The sequence below is a fragment of the Mustela erminea genome, chromosome 13, assembly GCF_009829155.1.
Source record: "Mustela erminea isolate mMusErm1 chromosome 13, mMusErm1.Pri, whole genome shotgun sequence".
Lineage (NCBI taxonomy): Eukaryota > Metazoa > Chordata > Mammalia > Carnivora > Mustelidae > Mustela > Mustela erminea.
In genome coordinates, this window is record NC_045626.1 from 86663718 (window position 1) to 86682601 (window position 18884).

At 55.0% G+C, this 18884-nt stretch overlaps 1 protein-coding gene across 6 annotated transcripts; it reads left to right on the forward strand.

The window, feature by feature from the left end:
* Positions 1 to 150: 150 nt before the first annotated feature.
* On the forward strand, positions 151 to 18871 carry KMT5A (lysine methyltransferase 5A). 6 transcript variants are annotated; one of them, XM_032311459.1, is made up of 8 exons: positions 151 to 256; positions 5093 to 5214; positions 6400 to 6556; positions 9731 to 9950; positions 10320 to 10407; positions 15037 to 15096; positions 16244 to 16434; positions 17060 to 18871. In XM_032311459.1, exons 1-8 carry the CDS (start codon positions 247 to 249, stop codon positions 17268 to 17270), a joined length of 1059 nt encoding a protein of 352 aa, XP_032167350.1. In that variant the 5' UTR covers positions 151 to 246; the 3' UTR covers positions 17271 to 18871. The 6 variants fall into 6 exon arrangements, with proteins under 6 accessions (XP_032167350.1, XP_032167352.1, XP_032167349.1 ...); XM_032311462.1 differs by lacking the exon at positions 151 to 256 and adding an exon at positions 4755 to 4824; XM_032311461.1 differs by lacking the exon at positions 5093 to 5214 and having other exon boundaries at positions 159 to 256.
* Positions 18872 to 18884: the final 13 nt, after the last annotated feature.

Consider the following 18884-nt stretch of genomic DNA (forward strand, 5'->3'; position numbering starts at 1 on the left):
GGGGACCTGTCCCTAAAGCGCTTGTAGAAAGTGCGGCCGCTTGCCCCGCCCCCGCCAGGAAGGCGGGAAGAGGGGCGGGTTTTCCCTCCTGGGTTCGCCTATCACGCCGGCAGCCTGGGGAGAGGCGGGCCACGGCGCCAATCAGGGCAGCAGCCGTATCTCAGCGGAGCAGTTGGCTACAGTTGTTGCAACTTTTTTCGAAAGCTGCGTTTCCCGGGAGATCCTAGGCGGTGACAGAGCCGGGCCATGGCTAGAGGTATTTGCCCAGGTGGTCAGCGCCGGGGCGGCCGGGGTGGGGGATCGTGCGGGCGGGGGACCAGGGTGGCGGGAGCGGCAGCGGGGAGCCGGTCTGCTGAGGTCTGCTCGGACCGAGCGCGGAGACTGGGCTGGGGGGGCGGGGGTTGTTGCGGAACCTTCTCCGACCCCCCATCCAAGTCTCCAGAAGTCCCTCCCACTCCCAGGCCTCGGTTTCCCCTTTCTAAAGTGTGGGCACCCGCCGGCCTGCCTCTCCAGGAACAACAGATCCATATGTCAAAGCTCTTCGGGGACTAAAGCGCAGGGCACCTCCAGGGAATGGATGTTATTGATACGGAGAGGGGGAGGGCGAAGCTTCGCCCGTTTCGGGGCTCTCTCTTGCTGGGAAAGGAGGTGACTCCGAGGCCAGGGTGCAGATGGGTAACCTCCATCGTGGAGAGCGCGTCGGCGTGGGCACCGCAGCAGGCGCCTTTCCTCTTCACGCCCTGAGTTACCTCATTTTGGGGGATGAGATGAGTCCCATGGCACCCCCCCGGGCGACCCTTCGTCCCGCAGCTGGTCAGGACTCCTGCCTACGGAGATGGCTTGGGTGGGATTGTCCAGCCGCGGGAGGCGATGTCGCTACCTTAAGTCCTTTGCACACTTAGTTTGCTGTCAGGACAGTAAGACCCACGTTATGCGGCAAAGTGATCTCCAGCCGCTGGTCATTCCCAGCTGCTGTGTCTCCTTCATACAAAAACTTGAGCGTGACGGTTGAGTAGAATTATTATTTCAGAAAAAAGAGTTGAGGTTTGACATTTTCCTCAAAATCCCAAGGCAGTACACGTTAGCAGGAATTTGCCTTAATGCAGTACGCTCCCTATTACAATAATAATGAATAAAATAAGATTCATTCAGCAAATATTTATTGGGGACCTTTGTTTTCAGGCCCTACACCGAATTGCATTCTTTATTATCCAGAGTCTTTTAGTGTCTTTCAGAACAACCCAGGTTCTGATTAAGAAATGAGGCAAAGTGAACTTCAAATTAATGTGGTTCATAACCCGGTCCACAGAGAGAGTTAAGACGAATATTTTTTCTTCAGGAAAGTATTAAGCATCTAAAAGTATACTTAATAGTATCTGACAAATCATAATAAATGTATGCTTCCCCGATTCATTTTTCCCATGAGAACAAAATCATTCAAGCTGTTTTAACAGTAGTGCCTTTAAAAGAAAAAAAAAAAAAAAAGATGGCTTGCTTTAACTAATCTATAGGGAAAACAAAACTAAGCAATTTGCCATGGAAATATTTAAATACTTAATATAGGCAAATACTAATTACCATTGAGGGCCAGGCACTTTATTATCTCAGTTAATCTTGACAAATTGTTATTCCCATTTTTCAGAGGTGGAAGCTTGAAGTCCAGTGCCACTGTCTAGACTCTGACCATGCTATGCCTTTCCTTGTTCCACTGTGTCCCTTAGCCAAAGTGAGGACAAGTGTTCCCAGCTCACACGGTGGCAGGCTTACAAATCACCTTTGTAATTTATTGGTTAGTGATTCTCCCTTTACCACTTGACACCCAAATTATAGTCATCTCTTTCTGTCTTTCTTTCTTTTGTAGTTACTTATTTCTTAAGGCTTTGTTACTCTTGTAGATTATTAAATTGGGCATTTGGTAGTGTAAATATCAAATCCTTTTTAATACCCTGAATGAAGAGTCAGGATTTTTCTTCTAGAAAAGCTGTCTTTGTTGCAAACTTGTAGCTCACTTTGAGAACCCTGCTGGGTCCCATGAACAAAATGTTCAGATACCAGGCAACTCCTCTCTGGTTTTAAAGTTTTACAGTCATGTAAATATTTTCAACCTTAAGTATATTAGTTTGAGGAGGATTAGCCCATCTGCTTTTCTCCATTTCTGCTGCCATGGCCAGATGGCCTCCTAATTGGTCCCCCTCTTTCCACTTTCACCATTTCCAATTTATTATCCCCCAGCAGCTAGAGTGGTCCCCATGAACACAGTTTTTTTTAAATCATGTGACCTTCACTCCTCCTCCCTCTCCCACTGTTCTTAGGATCAAACCCACAATCCTCACCCTGGCCTGCCGGGCCCTGCCTACCCCTCTGGCTCAGCGTACTCCATCTGCCTTTACGTACGCTGTTGTGTCCTTAGCAAGGGTCAGCAACGAAGTAGGTATTCAATAAATGTTTGTGGAATGAACGAATTCCTATTTTTGTGTCTGAGTTCAAGGGAAGCAATATACAGTCTTTAGGGTAGAGTACACTGGTACAGCAGCAGCTGCAAAAGGGTTGGGAAGGTTAAATTAAATAATGCATTTTTGTAGGGCCGAGCATGTAAATACTGAATAAATGTTAGCTATTAGTATCATTCCTGCTGAATTCTATTTCTGTGAGATCCTGGACAACATTAAGAGTTTTTCTTTCTGCTGATGGGTATATTCATTACATACACATAAACATCTCATGTCCGGAAACAGGAAAGACTGTGTTGAAGGTTACGTTGAATGATTTGCGTTAGATCTTCTAGAACCAGAGCTGCAGAGTTGAGGGATGGGTGCTAGACTTGGATCTGAACGCACGTGCCCCCTGCATTTGAGGGCCAAAACCGAGAAAGCTGTGGCCCTGAGCATGAGTGTGTAGTTGCAGGTGGGGGGGGGTGGGAGGATGTTGAACTAGCATGTGAAGTAGAAAAGATGATCTGAGTGGCTGCTTCCTGTTCTCAAACCACGATTCCCATGATCGTTTGGCGACAAACTGCAAGCTTTCTCCGCGCTGAAGATGGAGCGCACACTATTTCAAATGGCTTGACTTGCCTGTCAGTGTCACTTTAGAATCTTCTTTCACTCTCCCCGTAGTCTCTTGGGTATTCAAGTGAGCAGAGGATTCCATCCTACTGGAGTTAGGGTTCGTGTGGGGGCTGCCAGGGGAGAGGATAGGTGTCCGGACCAGCCCTGCCCCAGGATGCTAAAGCGGGAGCTGATCTGGGAGGTACGGTCCTGAGCCTATTCCTGCCATTTAATCCTATTTAATCTTATCCCTTCTAAGGGGGAGGCAGCTACTTCAAGGGACAGCCATTTCTTTCTCTGTGGACATCGGAAGGTGCCCTGAGTGGGCTAAGGAATTCAAGGTTCTTGGTCATTGTCCACAAGGAGGCTGAGGCCTCATCCGGGGGAGTGACTAGGCCATGGTCACAAAGCACCTCTGGGGCAGATGCAGGGAGAGAAACCCAATGCTTGCCTCCCAGGCCGTGACCGGAGTGGTAGGAGCTAGATGGCCTGAGGTGTCTTGTTTGCATCTGTGACTTAGCAGAAATACAGTGACTCTTGGCTGTGGGCCCTCAAACCCTTCAGCACAGTGGTGCAGAATGGTAAGCTCTGCCAACACAAGACACCCGACTGGCTGGAACCCCTGCCTTCCTAGGACATTTTCTCGTGGGGGTGGACAGGAGAACCAGGTGACTTGCTAACCTTCTGCAATAGCATCTGTCCCTTTCATCTTGAATTTCCTCATCTGTGGCTGGGAGTGCAGGCTCCGGGGTCATTTGGCCAGGAAATTCATTTTTAGTTCTGAGAATTTGGCCAAAGCTCCTCCCTTTTCTGAGCCTCAATTTCCCCTTCTGTGGAAAGGATATAAAAGGATATAATAATGGTGTGTACTTTTGTAGGGCTGTTGTGAGGTTTGGATGAGATCGTGTGTGCACGGGAAGCACCCCACCAACTTGCCATTAAAACCACTGGCTCTATCTCCCAAGGGCCTGAACGGGTGCAGACCGCCTGGGTTTGACACTTGATCCCATGGATTTCTAGTTCAGTGGCCTTAAGCAAGCCCCAGCACCTCTCTTGAGCCCCAGTATCCTCATTTTTAACGGGTTTGCCACGGGACCTAACCCCCCCCCCCCCCGAGGATTAAATGCCCCCAAACGCTCAGGGAGCACAGGCTCGGGCACACTGGAAGACTCCCGCCTGTGGCGCTCACCGCTGCTGACTGCGCCTGGCACCGACCGGTCTCCCAAAATATCCGCGGAGCCAGGGAGAGAAGGAGCCTGGCGGGCGAGAGCCCGGGCTGTCATTATCATGTTTCCCACCCCTTCCTCCCCGAGTGGCTGAGGACGCGCGAGAGGGGGCGCGCCCGAGTCGGGATTCGTCGCGGCCGCCCGGCCCGCCCTCCCTCCTTCCCTCCCTCCCTCCGGAGGAGCCTCGCAGCGCCGCCCCTGCCAGCCCCTTCCCCGGGCCGGGAGCCGGACGGTGGGCGGCGGCGGCGAGCGGGCGGGCCGCGGAGGACGCGCCGCCAGCGCCTCCCTCCCAGAGTCCTCGGTCCCGGGCCGGCCGGGGCTGCCGCGGCGCGCTGGTGCCGGGCCCTGCCTCGCAGGCCATGGGGGAAGGGGGCGCCGTGGGGCGCCGCCGGCCCTTCCCCGGAGCGCCGCGGCGGCGCTGGTGGCGGCGGCAGCAGCAGCAGCAGCGGCAGCGGCAGCGGTGGTGGCCGGGCCGCGGCGGCGGCGGCGGCGGCGGCGGCGGCGGCGAGGGCGAGGGCGCGGGGCGCGCCGCCATGGGCCTGGCCGGGCTGCAGGTGGGTGTGGCGGGCCCGGCCGCGCGGGGGGCGGGCGGCGCGCGGGGCCCGGCCGGGCCGGGCGGCGGGAGGGCGACCCGGGCCCCGGCCCGGCCCGGCCGGCCGGCCCCTGCCTCCCGGCGGCGCGGGCGGCCCACCACCGCCAGGCCCTCGGAACATGGCTGCGGCGGGAGGCGCCGTCGCGGCGCCCGGCCCGGGCGGCCCCGCTCCCCGCCCCGCCGCGCCCTGAGCGCCCCCTCCCCCGCTTCCCCCGGGTCCCCCTCTCCAGGCAGGAAGATGTCCAAGCCCCGCGCGGTGGAGGCGGCGGCGGCGGCGGCGGCGGTGGCAGCGACGGCCCCGGGCCCGGAGATGGTGGAGCGGAGGGGCCCGGGGAGGCCCCGCACCAACGGGGTAAGCAGGCACCCTCCCCGCACTCACTCAGCGCGCCCCGAGGGGCCGCGCGGCCGGCCGCCCCCGCCGGCCCGGCGCCGCGAGCACGTGCGCGCGCGCGCCCCGGGACCCCCGCCCGCGGCCCTGGGCCCAGGGGCGGGGGGGTGCGGGCGTGCGGGCGGGGCGCCCGGCTCGGGCAGCTTCCTTTTCTGCTGCCTGCCTGGGAGTGGCGTCCGCACTGGCTCCGCCATGACCCTGGTAGTATTTGACCTCGGAAAAGTTTGTGTCTTTATGGCATTTCCGCACCCCGAGATCCAGCTACCCCGGCGGTGTGGCTGCTTTCCCCAGGGTGTGCGGGGCCTGCCCGGGTCCCTCAGAGAGGTCACGGGTCTCGCCGATTTGGTGTTTAAAGGTTCACGGGGCAGAAAGGCCCTACCATGTTTTCTGGGGAAGCCCTCCTCCAATCCGTGCTTACTCAGAGGAGAGGCCCCACACCCAGAGACGCCAGCAGTGACCTGTACCGCCCCACCCGCCTGCCCACCCTCCTCCTTTTAATGCCTGGATGCCATTTGCAATAGAGTGACCGCCCTACAGGAGCTGGCCGTAGGCTCTGCTTTTATTAAGCTCTCCACCCTTAACCACACCCTTCGATTACCACTGCAGTCCAGTCCCGCAGTCCTGGGAGGCTGCGTTGATTTGAGAGGGGCCAGGCTTGGGCACACTGAAAGCTCAGGCAGTCCTGACAAGTCCTCGCCGCTGCCTTCAGACCCAGAAGTGGTTAATCAGATTCCCTGAGGCCTGTTTCTGGGCTAAGAGTTCCCGAAGCTCCTGCCAGGGGAGTTAGCTCCTGCACACAGGCCGGCCCATCAAATTCTGCAGTTGTTCAGTCCGGGTCATTCCGACCTCTCTGCTCCTGGTAGGTTGTCTGCTTCTGGTATACACCTTGGTATACAGCTGGCTTCCTGCCAGCCAGATGTGCCCTTAGTGGCCAGAATTGGAGACCCTATGAGTTTGGGAAGCGTCTAACTTGTACCTGGGAGATCCTAAACCTTCCACTGTTCCCCGCAGGACTGGCAACTCCTGGTGGCCTGCTTTTGAGAGATGATGTCTGTCTTTGGTTTTGGTTATTCTGAGTGCCCTTCTCCGCCATTTGCCCTGGGATCTTCTTCTTCACGCCTCTTTCAGAACATGCATTTGTCGTTTTAGGAGAATGTATTTACCGGGCAATCAAAGATCTATTCCTACATGAGCCCCAACAAATGCTCTGGAATGCGTTCCCCCCTTCAGGAAGAGAACTCAGTTGCACATCACGAAGTCAAATGCCAGGGGAAGCCATTAGCGGGACTCTACAGGAAACGAGAAGGTAAGGCTCTGAAATGGCCCTGCTCTGACCACAGCTGGTCGGGTTGCAGAAGCCCCTCTTCCAGAATTGTGCGCATGTGTTAAATGTTTATCCAGCCTTTCCGAACCCAAGTTCAAGGGTTTGAACCATGTTCTGTCTTGCTCCTAAGAAACAAGAAACAGACACCGGGGGAAGAGCGGCCTGTCCCAGGGTGTGTGCCCTGTCGGTCTAACAGGTTTTCCCTGCTTTCGCAAGAGTTAGCCTATCCCTCAAGCTTGAGTGTGTTGCCAGGTTGCAAAAATCACACCTGAGCTACAGATCCAGAGGCTCACAAGTACCCACAGTACAGAACTTAGGGGTCTGGGGGGGTACAGAGCAGGGGCTCGCCGTCCTAACTGTGTTGTGTGAACGTAGCGAACTGACTTCCTTTCCTCTTTTGAGCCGGCTTTGACCTCCTTTCTGAGTTTCTTGCCACTCAAGTGCTCAGTGCTGCTCTCTGAAGCAGCACACTCCGTGGTGAGATCCAGAGTTAAAATACCGAACAAGAAAATACATAATTACTGGAAATTCTATTTGGCCCTGCAAAAACAGGCTGAAACCTCATAGAAATCTTGCTCCCTTCCAAATATTGTCCCTCTTAAAGCTGCAGTGGAGAAGAAGAGCTTTCCCCAATTCACCAAGGTCCCTTCTAATTAAAACTTGCCTTAAAGAAGCAGAACTCTGGCAGCCATCTGCTTTGGATGAGGAAGCCTTGTAATTCATTTACAGAAATGCCATAAGTGATGGTGGGCACAGTGTCCGTAGCCAGAGCTGAGCGCCAGGGCTGGGGAAGCCCAGAACCAGGGGCAGGAGCCGGGCCTCAGCTTGATCTCCCCACCCAGGGCAGTGGGTGATACTATTTCAGTCCGTCTTCAAATGACTTGGGTTCTAATCCTACCTCTGCCACTTCCAAGGAGAGGCTGGGGCAGGTCACTCCGCTTTTCCAAGCCTCTGTTCTTTCATCTTTGAAGTGGGAGGGAGAACTCCTGCCTCGCAGGGCTATCTGAAGATTGGTTAGAGCCTGGGTGGGGAGGGCTTTGTGCAGTGCTCCACACTGGCACCGCTTCCTTGCTGGCCTGTTCCTCACTGCATTGGCAACACTTAGGCTAGCACTTACCACGTAGGGACTGAGGAAGGGGCTCTCCCTAAATGGTGGTCAGGCCGTCTCCCATCCCTCCTGGAATGGGGTGGAATGTGAGTGATCCTGAACGGTGACATCGTATAAAAGCTAGTTTTTTTTACTTCTAGTGTCACTAAATGGCCACAGTTAGGATCTGGGGCCGGATATACTTTGGAGGAGACCTCAAGGGCCAGGCTTTTGTCCTTGATTCTCAGCTTTGTTTCTGCCTTGACTCAGACTGATGTGGTAGCTGACCGTTCACGGGCGTCACGCACTCCTAGGATCTTTAAGGGTGGTGTCCTGGACTTAATTCCATCAGGTTCCACTTAGGGGGTGTGAGGCAGTGAAAGGAGCCTGGGTGGATTTTGACATCATTTTCTTTTTAGCTTATTTATTGCACTTTGAGTCTCCTATCACAGTGGTCACCATTTGAAAGTGTCCAACATGGTGGTTTTTAGTCTTATCACAGACAGGCGTAACCATGACCAACTATCTGGTACCAAAACATTCCTTGTGCGAAAAAAGAAGTCTTGTACCCATTAGTGTCCCGTGGTTCCACCTCTTCCCCCAGCCCTTGCAGCCACTAATGTATTTTCAGAACCCTGTGGATTTGTGTCCCTGGACATAAGTAGACGGAATCCCGCAGAATCTGTAGCCTTCGGGGTCTGGCTTCTTCCGCTCAGCATCACGTTTTCAAGGGCAGGTGTCAGGACGTTACTCCTTTCTGTGTCTGGATAATATCCCGTCACGTGGACGGACCGCATTGTGCTCCCCCAGTCATCAGTGGATGGACATTTGGGTCGTTTCTGCTCTGGCTCTTGCGAATAAGCTGCCACAAACATTCGCATACAGGTTTTTGTGTGGACATATGTTTTTAATTCTCGTAACAGCCGCCTCTGAGAGGAACTGCTGGGTCATATGGTAACTCCATGTCGAACTTTTGAACAACTGCCAGGCTCTTTTCTAAAGTGACTGCGCCATTTTATGTTCCTACCAGCTATGTATTCTTTTTTTTTTTTAAAGATTTTATTTATTATTTATTGGACAGACAGAGATCACAAGTAGGCAGAGAGGCAAGCAGAGAGAGAGGAGGAGGCAGGCTCCACGCTGAGCAGAGAGCCCGATGAGGGGCTCGATCCCAGGACCCTGGGATCATGACCTGAGCCGAAGGCAGAGGCTTTAACCCACTGAGCCACCCAGGCGCCCCCCAGCTATGTATTCTTGACTTACGTTTCTTCCTTTTTTTTTTTTTTAAAGTCCGTCATTCTCCCAAAAAGTCTATCATTCACCCACACTGGTGCTTCACAGCTATTTTTAGTAACACATCCTTTTCTCCATCCCTCCCAGCGCCGCACTGGTCAGTGTCAGGCCACCGTGCCGAGAACCACTGAACGTAGGGCTTTGGTCCCCTTAGAGGAGGAAATGTTTTTTTCTTAGAGTCTGAAATGAAGCGCGCCAGGCAGCTCTTGGGGCAGAGGTCTTTGCTAGGGAAGAAATTCTGCTTTATGACCTCATTCCTGTCCATCAACGCAGGTCCACTCTGGGAATTTTGCTTTTTTCCTGGAGTCTGTGGGCAAGTTCCGGATTGAGCACCTTCGTGGCTGGTGCCTCCTTTGGTGGCTCTGCCTTGAGGGTCCTCTCTCTCGCTCCCCCTGCCCCCATCAAGAGGCAGGAGATCAGAAACGTTCACACGCTAGATGGGAGGAATCGTCCACCATGTCTACCAAATCATCAGGAAATACACTGCAAATACCTTACTGTTCTCTCAATGATAACCTCAGTAAAGCTGAAAAAAAAAAGGAATTAAAAAGATGCAGACAAAAAGCTCTGCCCTGTGCCTGGGTCCGAAAGTGAAGCCACGTGCTGCTCCCCTGGGAGCCGTTAGTAGACACGGGGTCCCCCAGGCGGAGGGCACTGCGCCTGCCACACCCAGGGCCTCTCCCTTCCAGAAGCCTGTCCTAGAAGCTGAAGGTCGGGAGGCTGGGAGACGGAGAGTAGCGACTAACCCTCTGTCTTTCCCCGCGCTCTGCCTGCAGAGAAGAGAAACAGTGGGAACGCAGTACGGAGCGCCATGAAGTCCGAGGAACAGAAGCTCAAAGACGCCAGGAGGGGTCCCCTGGCACCTTTTCCAAACCAAAAATCCGAAGCAGCAGAACCTCCAAAAACTCCGACCTCCTCTTGTGATCCTGCCATCGCTGCCATCGCCAAGCAAGCCCTGAAAAAGCCCGTCAAGGGCAAACAGGCCCCGCGGAAGAAGTAAGTGCCTCCTGGAGGCGGCGCAGGGTGCGGCTTCAGCCCCAGACCTGGCTCAGGTGCCAGCTGGGGGAGCAGGTCCCCTACCGGCCTCTGTGTCATCCGGGCCCAGGTGCTGTGAGTCACCACCCCTCCCCGGGACATCGTTACCTGGTCTGAGTCCAGAGCTCAGGAGCCCCCCGTGCCCCCCGACACTGAGAGCAGGCAGGCAGCCTGTCTCGCGCTCCGAGGCCCCCTTGGGTGGGTGAGCCTGGTGACCACAGGCCCCTGGGGACGGAGATGTTGAAGTGACATCATTGCCAAGGAGCCACCTCCGGGGCTGAGCGTGGTTTCAGCGTGCCCTTGTTTTCTCCTCTGCCCTTCCCACCCCAGAGCTCAAGGGAAGGCCCAGCAGAATCGCAAACTCACGGATTTTTACCCGGTGCGGAGGAGCTCCAGGAAGAGCAAAGCTGAGCTGCAGGTAGCGTGCAGTGATTGCCCCCTGGCTGGTGGAGGGGCGGGGGTGGGGGCCGGGGCGGGGGACCGAGGCGCAGCAGGCGGGACCAGAGCAGGACAGGGTCAGGACTAGAGCGGTCTCCAGGGCCACCTCCTAGGGACGGGCACCCTCCTGGCGGTTGGGGTCCCCGGGAGGCCTGGGCGAGGCGCTTCCGTGGAGGAACCCCGTCCGCTGTAGCGCACCCCTGCGATCCAGCATTGCAGGGACAGTGCCCTTCCCAGGACGTGGTAGCAGGGCAGTCGGAGCGTGGGACCTTGGGGGAGGCCGCACGCACTTCCTCAGTCTTGCCCGCGTGCTCATTACACGGTCCTGTGTCACATCTCTGGGGTGCGGAGCGGGTCTCGGAAGCCGTTTACCGGTTGTAGGACTCGGGCCAGTCACTTAACTGCTCTGTGCCTCGGTTGCCCTGTCTGTAAAATGGGATAACAAACCAGTATCTCTCAGGCATGTTTTTGGGGGGATTTAGTGAGTTCAGGGTTGAGGAACACTGGGAACCAGGCCTGGCGTCCTGGAGGCACTGGTTGACTTGTGGCCACCACTGCTTCCCTGTGGTTGTCACATCCCGCGGCCCCTCTCCTCTCCCTCCCAGCTGTGGTCCAAGGATCAAGGATCGGATGGAGGAAGGCCGCCCAGACTGCAGGGGTCATTGCCAGTGTGTGGAGGCGACAGACCCTGGGCTGCTCTGCCCTGCGGCTCTCCGCCCTCCGATGCCGTCAAAGCCCCCTGGGGTGGAGGAGCAGGGCTGGGATTGCGGCCCCCACAGAGGGGTGCGGGAGTTCTGTGCCCATCGCCCCCTACCCCCAGCCTGCCTCCTTGAGGCCTTGTCGGTATTAGCATTTGAACCTGAACTAGACTCCATCAGCATTTTGTAGGTTAAAGCTGTAGTTACAGAGACGGCAATGTAGCATTCTCTTCCCCTGCTTATTTGAATCGATGAGGCTTCCTTTAAAATAAGTGAGAGAAGGGGTCCACCCCCACCCCCTGCTTCGCCCACCAGGGAGAAGCTTTGGCTTTATTTCTTTAGAAAGGCAGTGTCTTTCAGCCAAGAACAAGCAGTTATAAAATGTTTGCCTGCAGTGGGAGGCTGTGCGAGGTCACTCTTCAAGACAGCCCTGCAGAGGGCGAGGGTGTGTGCCAGGCCCCAGAACCCAGCACAGCTCTCAGCCTCGATCGGGGCTGCGGTGCCCACATGGGGAGCGCTGGGGGTTCGCCGAGGCCTGCCATGGGCTGCAGAGGGAGGGCAGCTGAGTCTGCCTTTTTAATAAAAAAAAAGAAGGTCTTTTTCGGGCTGGGGGAGGGCAGGCTGCCACAGGACGTGATGCAGGGCTGCAAAATGTGGCAGCAGCTGAGCAGGAGGGAACAGACGCTTCTCCGAAGCTTGGTCTGCAGCTAGGAAAGCTCTCCGTGTCACCAGAGAGCCAGTGGCGGGGAGAGCCGTGCTGTGCTCCCCTTGTTTGGGTTAGCTCTGCCCAGTGAGCACCAGGGCCAGGTGGTTGCCGGCCAGGCGGGTAGGCGGCCGTTGGCTGGGGTGTGAGGCTGTGGCTGGCCAGGGTGGTGTCTTCTCTTGATGGCACAGGTAAAACTTGAGGGGCAGCTGGGCCTTGTCCGAGGGGTAAGGTTAGTCCCAACCTGCCTGCTCTTTGAGGCCCCAGAAACCAGGGTCCGGGCACATGGGGCGTGAGAAAGGGTTGGGGGTAGCCAGGGGAGAAACTAAAATGACAACTTTTGCAGATAATTAAGTCTGAAGACACGCCAGAGCCAGGGCTCAAGAGGGTGGACACTGGGCCTTGGAGAGAAAACCCTGAACAGCTTGTTGTTTCGCAGTGGGGGCCCCTTAGTTGGCTGGCCTGCTTGTGGGTGGGGTGACAGCCTACATGGGTACAGTGCCCTGGCTGCTTCCTCCTCAGCCCAGCGCCAGGCCTGATGTGCAGAGCAGCCTCGACCTAATTCAGACCTCGCTTACCTCCCACTCAGTCTGCCTCCACCCGCCCCCCATAGACTACTGCCTGGGTTCTCGCTCGGAGGCCTGGAGGTGGTTCACGGCCTGGAGGTGGTTCACGCGTGCTTCTGAGTGTGGAGCCTCCGGAATGGAGCTCAGACTGTGGCTCTGCCTTCAGGGCATCTAGCCCGCTCCCAGGTCCTGGTGCCACATTAAGTCATGGCAGGAAAGTCCTCAGGTCACTTTCCGTTACAGAGCTTAGCTCGCTCCTCCCTGGTCTGGTCTCCTGCGCACGCTAATAATTTTTCCGCAGGGAAGTGCGTGTGGTAATGTTGCCATTGCTTGAGGGCTTACTATGTGTCAGGCACCTTTCTGGGGCAGGACATCCCATGGCATGCAGGATCTGTACTCAGCTTGTATTCCAGTGGGGAGTAATTCACAATTTAAAAAAAAACCCACCAAAGAACAATATAATTTCAGGTAGTCCTTGGACATTAATAAATCAGAGTAGTTTGAAAGCTGGGTGAGGCTAAGGCTACAGTAGCTACAGTAGTCACGAAGTTTCACTGAGGGGCTGCCTTTTGAGCAGAGCTTGGAAGGGAGGACACAGGCCAGGTGAAGGGATTGGGAGAAAGGGTGTTCCAGGCTGGGGTGGGGAGGACCTGCAAAGGCCCTGAGGCAGGAACAAGCCTGGCCCTGTAAGAGAGTCAGCCAGTGTGGCCAGAATGTAGGAGCAAGGGTGACTATGGCAGATGGCTGGGACTCTGTGTAGCCTCACAGGCCACTGAAGAATGGATTTTATCTCTGTTGCAGTGGGAAGGTATGGAAAAGCTTTTGCTTCTCTCTCTCACTCTCTCTCTCTCTCTCTTTTTAAAAGATTTATTTATTCATTTGGGAGAGGAAGGGGCACAGGGAGAGAGAGAGAGAGAATCTCAAGCAGACTCCCACTGAGTGCAGAGCCCAATGTGGGGCTTGATCTCACAGCCCTGAGATACAGCCTGAGCTGAAACCGAGAGGTGGATGCTCAACAGAGTGCACCCCCAGGGGTCCCAAGGTTTTGCTTCTCTTTAAATAAACTCTTTGTTCTGGAATAATTTCAGATTTATAGAGGAGCTGCGAAGATAGTACAGACTACTCCCATAGATCCTTGACTCAGTTTCCCCATCATTAACACCTTCCCTACACCGTCCTGGTAACATCTGCCACAGTGAACCAACATTGGTCCATAACTATTCAGTAAACTTCCCGGAAGGCTTTAAGCAGGGAAACGACATTTTTATTTTATTTTCAATTATTTATGTATTTGAGAATGAGTGAGAGAGAGCACATGAGTTGGGGGAGGGGCAGAGAGAGGGGGGCCTGTCGTGGGGCTCGATCCCAGGACCCTGGGATCATGACCTGAGCCGAAGGCAGACGCTTAACTGACTGAGCCACCCAGGCGCCCCATATTTTATTTTATTTATTTATTTATTATAAGATTTTATTTATTTATTTGACAGAGATCACTAGTAGGCAGAGAGGCCGGCAGAGAGAGAGGAGGAAGCAGGCTCCCTGCTGAGCAGAGAGCCCAATGCGGGGCTCGATCCCATGACCCCAAACAAGAGATTGTGACCTGAGCCAAAACCAAGAGTCAGACACTTAACCAACTGAGCCGCCCAGGCGCCTCTTGTGGATTGTGTACAAGACGGCTCTGGCTGCTGTGTGGGGAACAGAGTGAGGGGGGAGGGCAGGGTGGGCGCCGGGAGCCCGGGGAGGTGGCCGCGGCTTGGCTCGCGGGTGGCCGTGGAAGAGCTGGGACGTGGGCTGGATGCAGGGGTGTGTAGTGTGGCCCTCGCGCTGGGTCTGTAAACCCGGTGTCCCCATCCTGCCACGTGGAGAGGGCCCAGGAAGGTCTGTGTGCGCTGCCAGCCGGGGCCACTGGTTGGGCCAGGTCTGCTCAGCAGTGGGTGGAGGCCCCCCGCCCGTGCGCCCCTCTCGTGGTGCCCAGAAGAGGGCCCCGGCTTCTGCTTGCTTTCTCTGTGGCTCCCTGTGCCTCCCCACAGTCCCGGGCACAGACAGAGCATGGGACTTGGATCTGGGAGGGAGGTGGTGGTCCTGAGGGGCCGGTGAGGCCAGGAGTGTGCAGTCCTGTTGGACTTCTTTGTTCAGGGTGGTACTGCCTCTTGGGGGTGGGAGGCCCTGTTCTCAGCCATGGCCGTGGCTTCGTGGAGACCCGGGTCCAGTTTCTAAAGCAAGGCGCCTGCGGGGGCTGTCAGACAGGAGAGACATGGTGTACACCCACCCCTTTGAGGACACAGCCTCTCTGTCCTGGCCAGTGGTGTACGGAGTTCTGTCCTGGTTTTACATGTCGGCAGTTTGGATAGTCTAAACGATACTGCACGGGCCAAACAGTACAGAGCCCCCTACCCAGTCTGCAGTCGGGCCACCGCCGTGTCCCTGCCCTCCCCCCTACACCCCGGTTCATGTGAGCCCCAGGTGGCAAACCGTCCACAACAGATGGCGGTGAGAAACGGATGGGGCTGTGGGGGTGCGGGCATCTTCGGGGACTGCTGTCACGGAGGCCAGCCCTGAGTGACCTGTGGGTGGTCCAGGCTGCCCAGCGTGGCCCAGGAGAGAATGCTGAAGTGCTGCTTTTTTTTCTTCCCTCTGCCCAGTCTGAAGAAAGGAAAAGAATAGACGAGTTGATTGAAAGTGGGAAGGAAGAAGGAATGAAGGTAAGAGGCAGCAGGGCCTACTGCTCGGAGGCTGAGGCTGGTGGGTCCCCCCCACCCCCCGACCCCTGCTCCTCAGCTCCCAGCGGCCAGCGGGCTGCCCTAGCCCCGTAACGGTCACCGCAGCTGGTTGTCAGGCGGCCAGATACTAAATCTGTTCAGGGAACATCTCAGGAAGGAAACGTTAATGGCCTTTATATGGGAAATGTTACCCAATGAAACTTTTTAAATTTGCGGTAAAGTACATATGACATAAAACGTACCAGTTTAACCCATTTAAATTGTACAATTCAGTGTCATTAAGTACATTCACAGCGTTGTGCAACCATCAGTCTTGTCTAGTTCCAGTACTTTCTCATCCTCCCAGATGGAAACCCTGTACCCAGTAGCCATCACTCCTCACTCCCCCAGCCCCGGCCACCACTAATGTGTCTGTGTCTGTGGGTTTGGCTGTTCTGGACATTTCTTATGAACGGAGTCACAGAGTAGATGGCCTGTTGTATCTGGCTTGCTTTCATTTAGCATGAGGCCCAGTCAGACTAACACATTTTTCCTAAATTCTGTTTTCTTGGGAAATGACAGGGCCCAGGAAATTTCCTATTCTTCTCCCGTACTGCAAACACGCGGGTGGATGAGAAGGGCGGAGCCTGTGGTGGCCGCCGAGGGGTCTGGGCCACGCAAGCAGTCCCCCTGCACCCCATTTATAACTGAACAAGGAGAGGCACAGGAGGGTAAATTCCAGAAAAAAAGGAGACACTTGGCACACGGGGTCCTCCTACTCCCCGGAAAAGGCCACGTATGTGGATGTGAGTCAGGCTTTTACCGCTTCCCAGTCATGTGGCCTTGGACATAGTTCTGCCTCTCGGAGCCTCTGTTTCCTCGTCTACAAAGTGGGGCAACACCCACCCGGCAGATCTCTCTGGAGGCTCAGATGTAACAATGCTTTAAAAGGGCACAGGGGACCTTTTCGGGGTGATGGATTGTGGAGATGGTTGCTCAGCGGCCTCTGGTTCATCACACCCGTCATGCTGTGTCCCTAGTGATGGGGTCTAGGGCGCACCTCTGCGAAGCTTTTGCGAGAAGGTGAGGCAGGCCCTGGGCAGCCGGCCCGCCGCCGGGTCAGGGAGCAGCGCTCTCCTCCTACCCACAGATTGACCTCATCGACGGCAAGGGCAGGGGAGTGATCGCCACCAAGCAGTTCTCCCGGGGCGAGTTTGTGGTCGAGTACCACGGGGACCTCATCGAGATCACCGACGCCAAGAAGCGGGAGGCTCTGTACGCCCAGGACCCATCCACGGGCTGCTACATGTACTATTTTCAGTATCTGAGCAAAACCTACTGGTAAGTCCGCGGCCTGGCAGCGAGGACAGCCCTCGGGGCCGGGAGCCACAGGGGCACCCTGCTTCCTCCTTGGCTCCTACTTTTTGTTTCGCTCTTGCTACTTTTTCTTCCCCCGCAAAGCCACGAAGCTGTTCTCCCCCACTCGTCATTTTAACGTTCGGGATCGGGCCCGTTCTGGCGTTCGTGGCACTCGGCCAGAGCGGCTCTAGAAATCACTGGTTCTCCTCTAACCATATGGCCGGTGCACTCGATTTTTTGTTTTGTTTTGTTTTAGGCTCTGTTTTTTTGAGCTGTTTTAGGTTCCCGGCAAAATGGGGCGGAAGGTGCGGAGAGTTCCCGACCGCCTCCCCCACGACCCGCTGAGTTGATTTTCATTCATTCATTTATTACGCACCTGCCCCACGCCCGCCCCCCCACAAGGAGCCTTTTGCCTTCCTGTCTCCTCCTACCCTTCCCCTGCCCCCGCCCCAGTGCCTCCTGGGCTCTTAAAGATGATTTTTGATTCGAATTGCTTTCCCCCAAACGTGGCTATAAATCGACATCCCACCAGAGTCGAGCGCTGGCCGGGACAGGGATCAAAAGCCTCTTTATCAATGTAATCCTCTGTTGCCCTCCCGCCCGCCAGCGTGGATGCGACTCGAGAGACAAATCGCCTGGGAAGACTGATCAATCATAGCAAGTGCGGGAACTGCCAGACCAAACTGCACGACATCGACGGCGTGCCTCACCTCATCCTCATCGCCTCCCGCGACATCAAGGCCGGGGAGGAGCTCCTGTATGACTATGGGGACCGCAGCCGGGCTTCCATCGAAGCGTACCCCTGGCTGAAGCATTAACCTCCCCGCCCTCCCCCCTTCTTCCATGGACAAAGTGCCCTCAAAGGGAATTGATTTTTTTTTTTTTTACACACTTAATCTTAGCAGATTACTTCAGATGTTTTTAAAAAGTATATTAAGATGCCTTTTCACTGTAGTATTTAAATATCTGTTACAGGTTTCCAAGGTGGACTTGAACAGATGGCCTTATATTACCAAAACTTTTATATTCTAGTTGTTTTTGTACCTTTTTTGCATACAAGTCACACGTTCGTGCTTCCCGTGCATGCAGTCAGAGACGCAGCACAGGTTGTAGAGGAAAGAGTGGACATGAACTCGGAAGCTGGGTGACTCCCGCCTCCCACCGAAGAGCCAGGACTCTCCTCCCCACACCCCTCCGGCCATGGGCGGGTGACGCCGCCTCCCGGGCCTGGCCGGGGTGTTCCCAAGCTCTTGTTTTCCTGACGTCTGGACAGGCGCACATGGAAGTGTATGAATATTTTTTAAAAAAGGTTTCGCAGTAAGCTAGTCTTCCCCTCTGCTTTCTCGAAAGCTTACTGACCCTGTGGCCCCCAGGCGCGGGCCAGGCCTAGGTTTACTCTTCCACAGGCTGCCGCTTTTCTGGGCACCTCGAAGCATCAGGGCGGGTAATCAGAGTAGATGTGGGCAGGGAAAAGCATTGCTTGCTCACCCTGCTGGGGCAGGGTTTCCCAAAACTGGGTTAATTCTTTATAGAAATGTGAACACTGAATTTATTTTAAAAAAATAATAATAATAAAAAGTAAAAAAATGTAAAAAAGACAAAAAAAAAAGAAAAAACCACAGAAAACAACTTACATGTATATAGGTCTTGAAGTGAGTGGCTGCGTTTTTCTTCTTTCCTTCTTTCTTCTTCTTCTTCTTTTTTTTTTTTTTTGGTTTTGGGTTTTTTTGGTTTTTGTAGAGGAGATTTGAGATGGTACTCTATTCTAATCAAAAATAAAAGTTTTGTAGCGGGACCAGAAATTACTTACCCATTACCCCCCCGCCCCCCACCCTGACCTGATTCCAATGGGTTGAAAGTTCCCAGACCTGCTGTCAGGCTTTCTGATTGTCAGACCACCTGGTGTCCTTCCTGCAAAAATGAAGATGCAGCCATGAACCGAATGGGGAGCCCACAGACCCTGAAATGCAGGGCCCCCGCCCCAGCCGCTGGTAGCAGTGGAGTGGGCAGGCCCGGCAGCCCAGGATCAAGGCTAAGGGTCGTTTTCACCTTGACTGTGACAGGAGGGATAGGTAGCTTCCTCCTCCCTCCTGAAGGGGGACCTATTGTCACTCTGTTAACCTGCAGTCCAGGGGGCCATGGCTCTGGATCCATGACCTGGGGTCTCCTGGCCTCCCCTGGTCCCAGGTAAATGTGAATGGAGACAGGTATGAGAGCCTGTCCTCAACCTTGATGCCCCCCACCCCTGCCCCCTGGCCTCACCACGGTGCTACCTAAGAAAGTCTTCCCCCCAAACCCACATTTGCCTGGTCAGTGGTCAGAGAATTGGACGAGGATCCGACAGAGTGTGTAAATGTGAGATAAAATGTCTTGGTTGTACCTGTTTGTGGTTTAGCTTTGTATTTAAAAAAAAAAAAAAGGAAATAACTTGA

Excerpts from the sequence above, each read along its gene's own strand:
- KMT5A (XM_032311459.1), top strand. Across the intron at positions 5,215-6,399 it reads GGAGGCCCCGCACCAACGGG|GAGAATGTATTTACCGGGCA; the intron begins GTAAGCAGGCAC and ends TTGTCGTTTTAG. Across the intron at positions 15,097-16,243 it reads GGAAGGAAGAAGGAATGAAG|ATTGACCTCATCGACGGCAA; the intron begins GTAAGAGGCAGC and ends TCCTACCCACAG.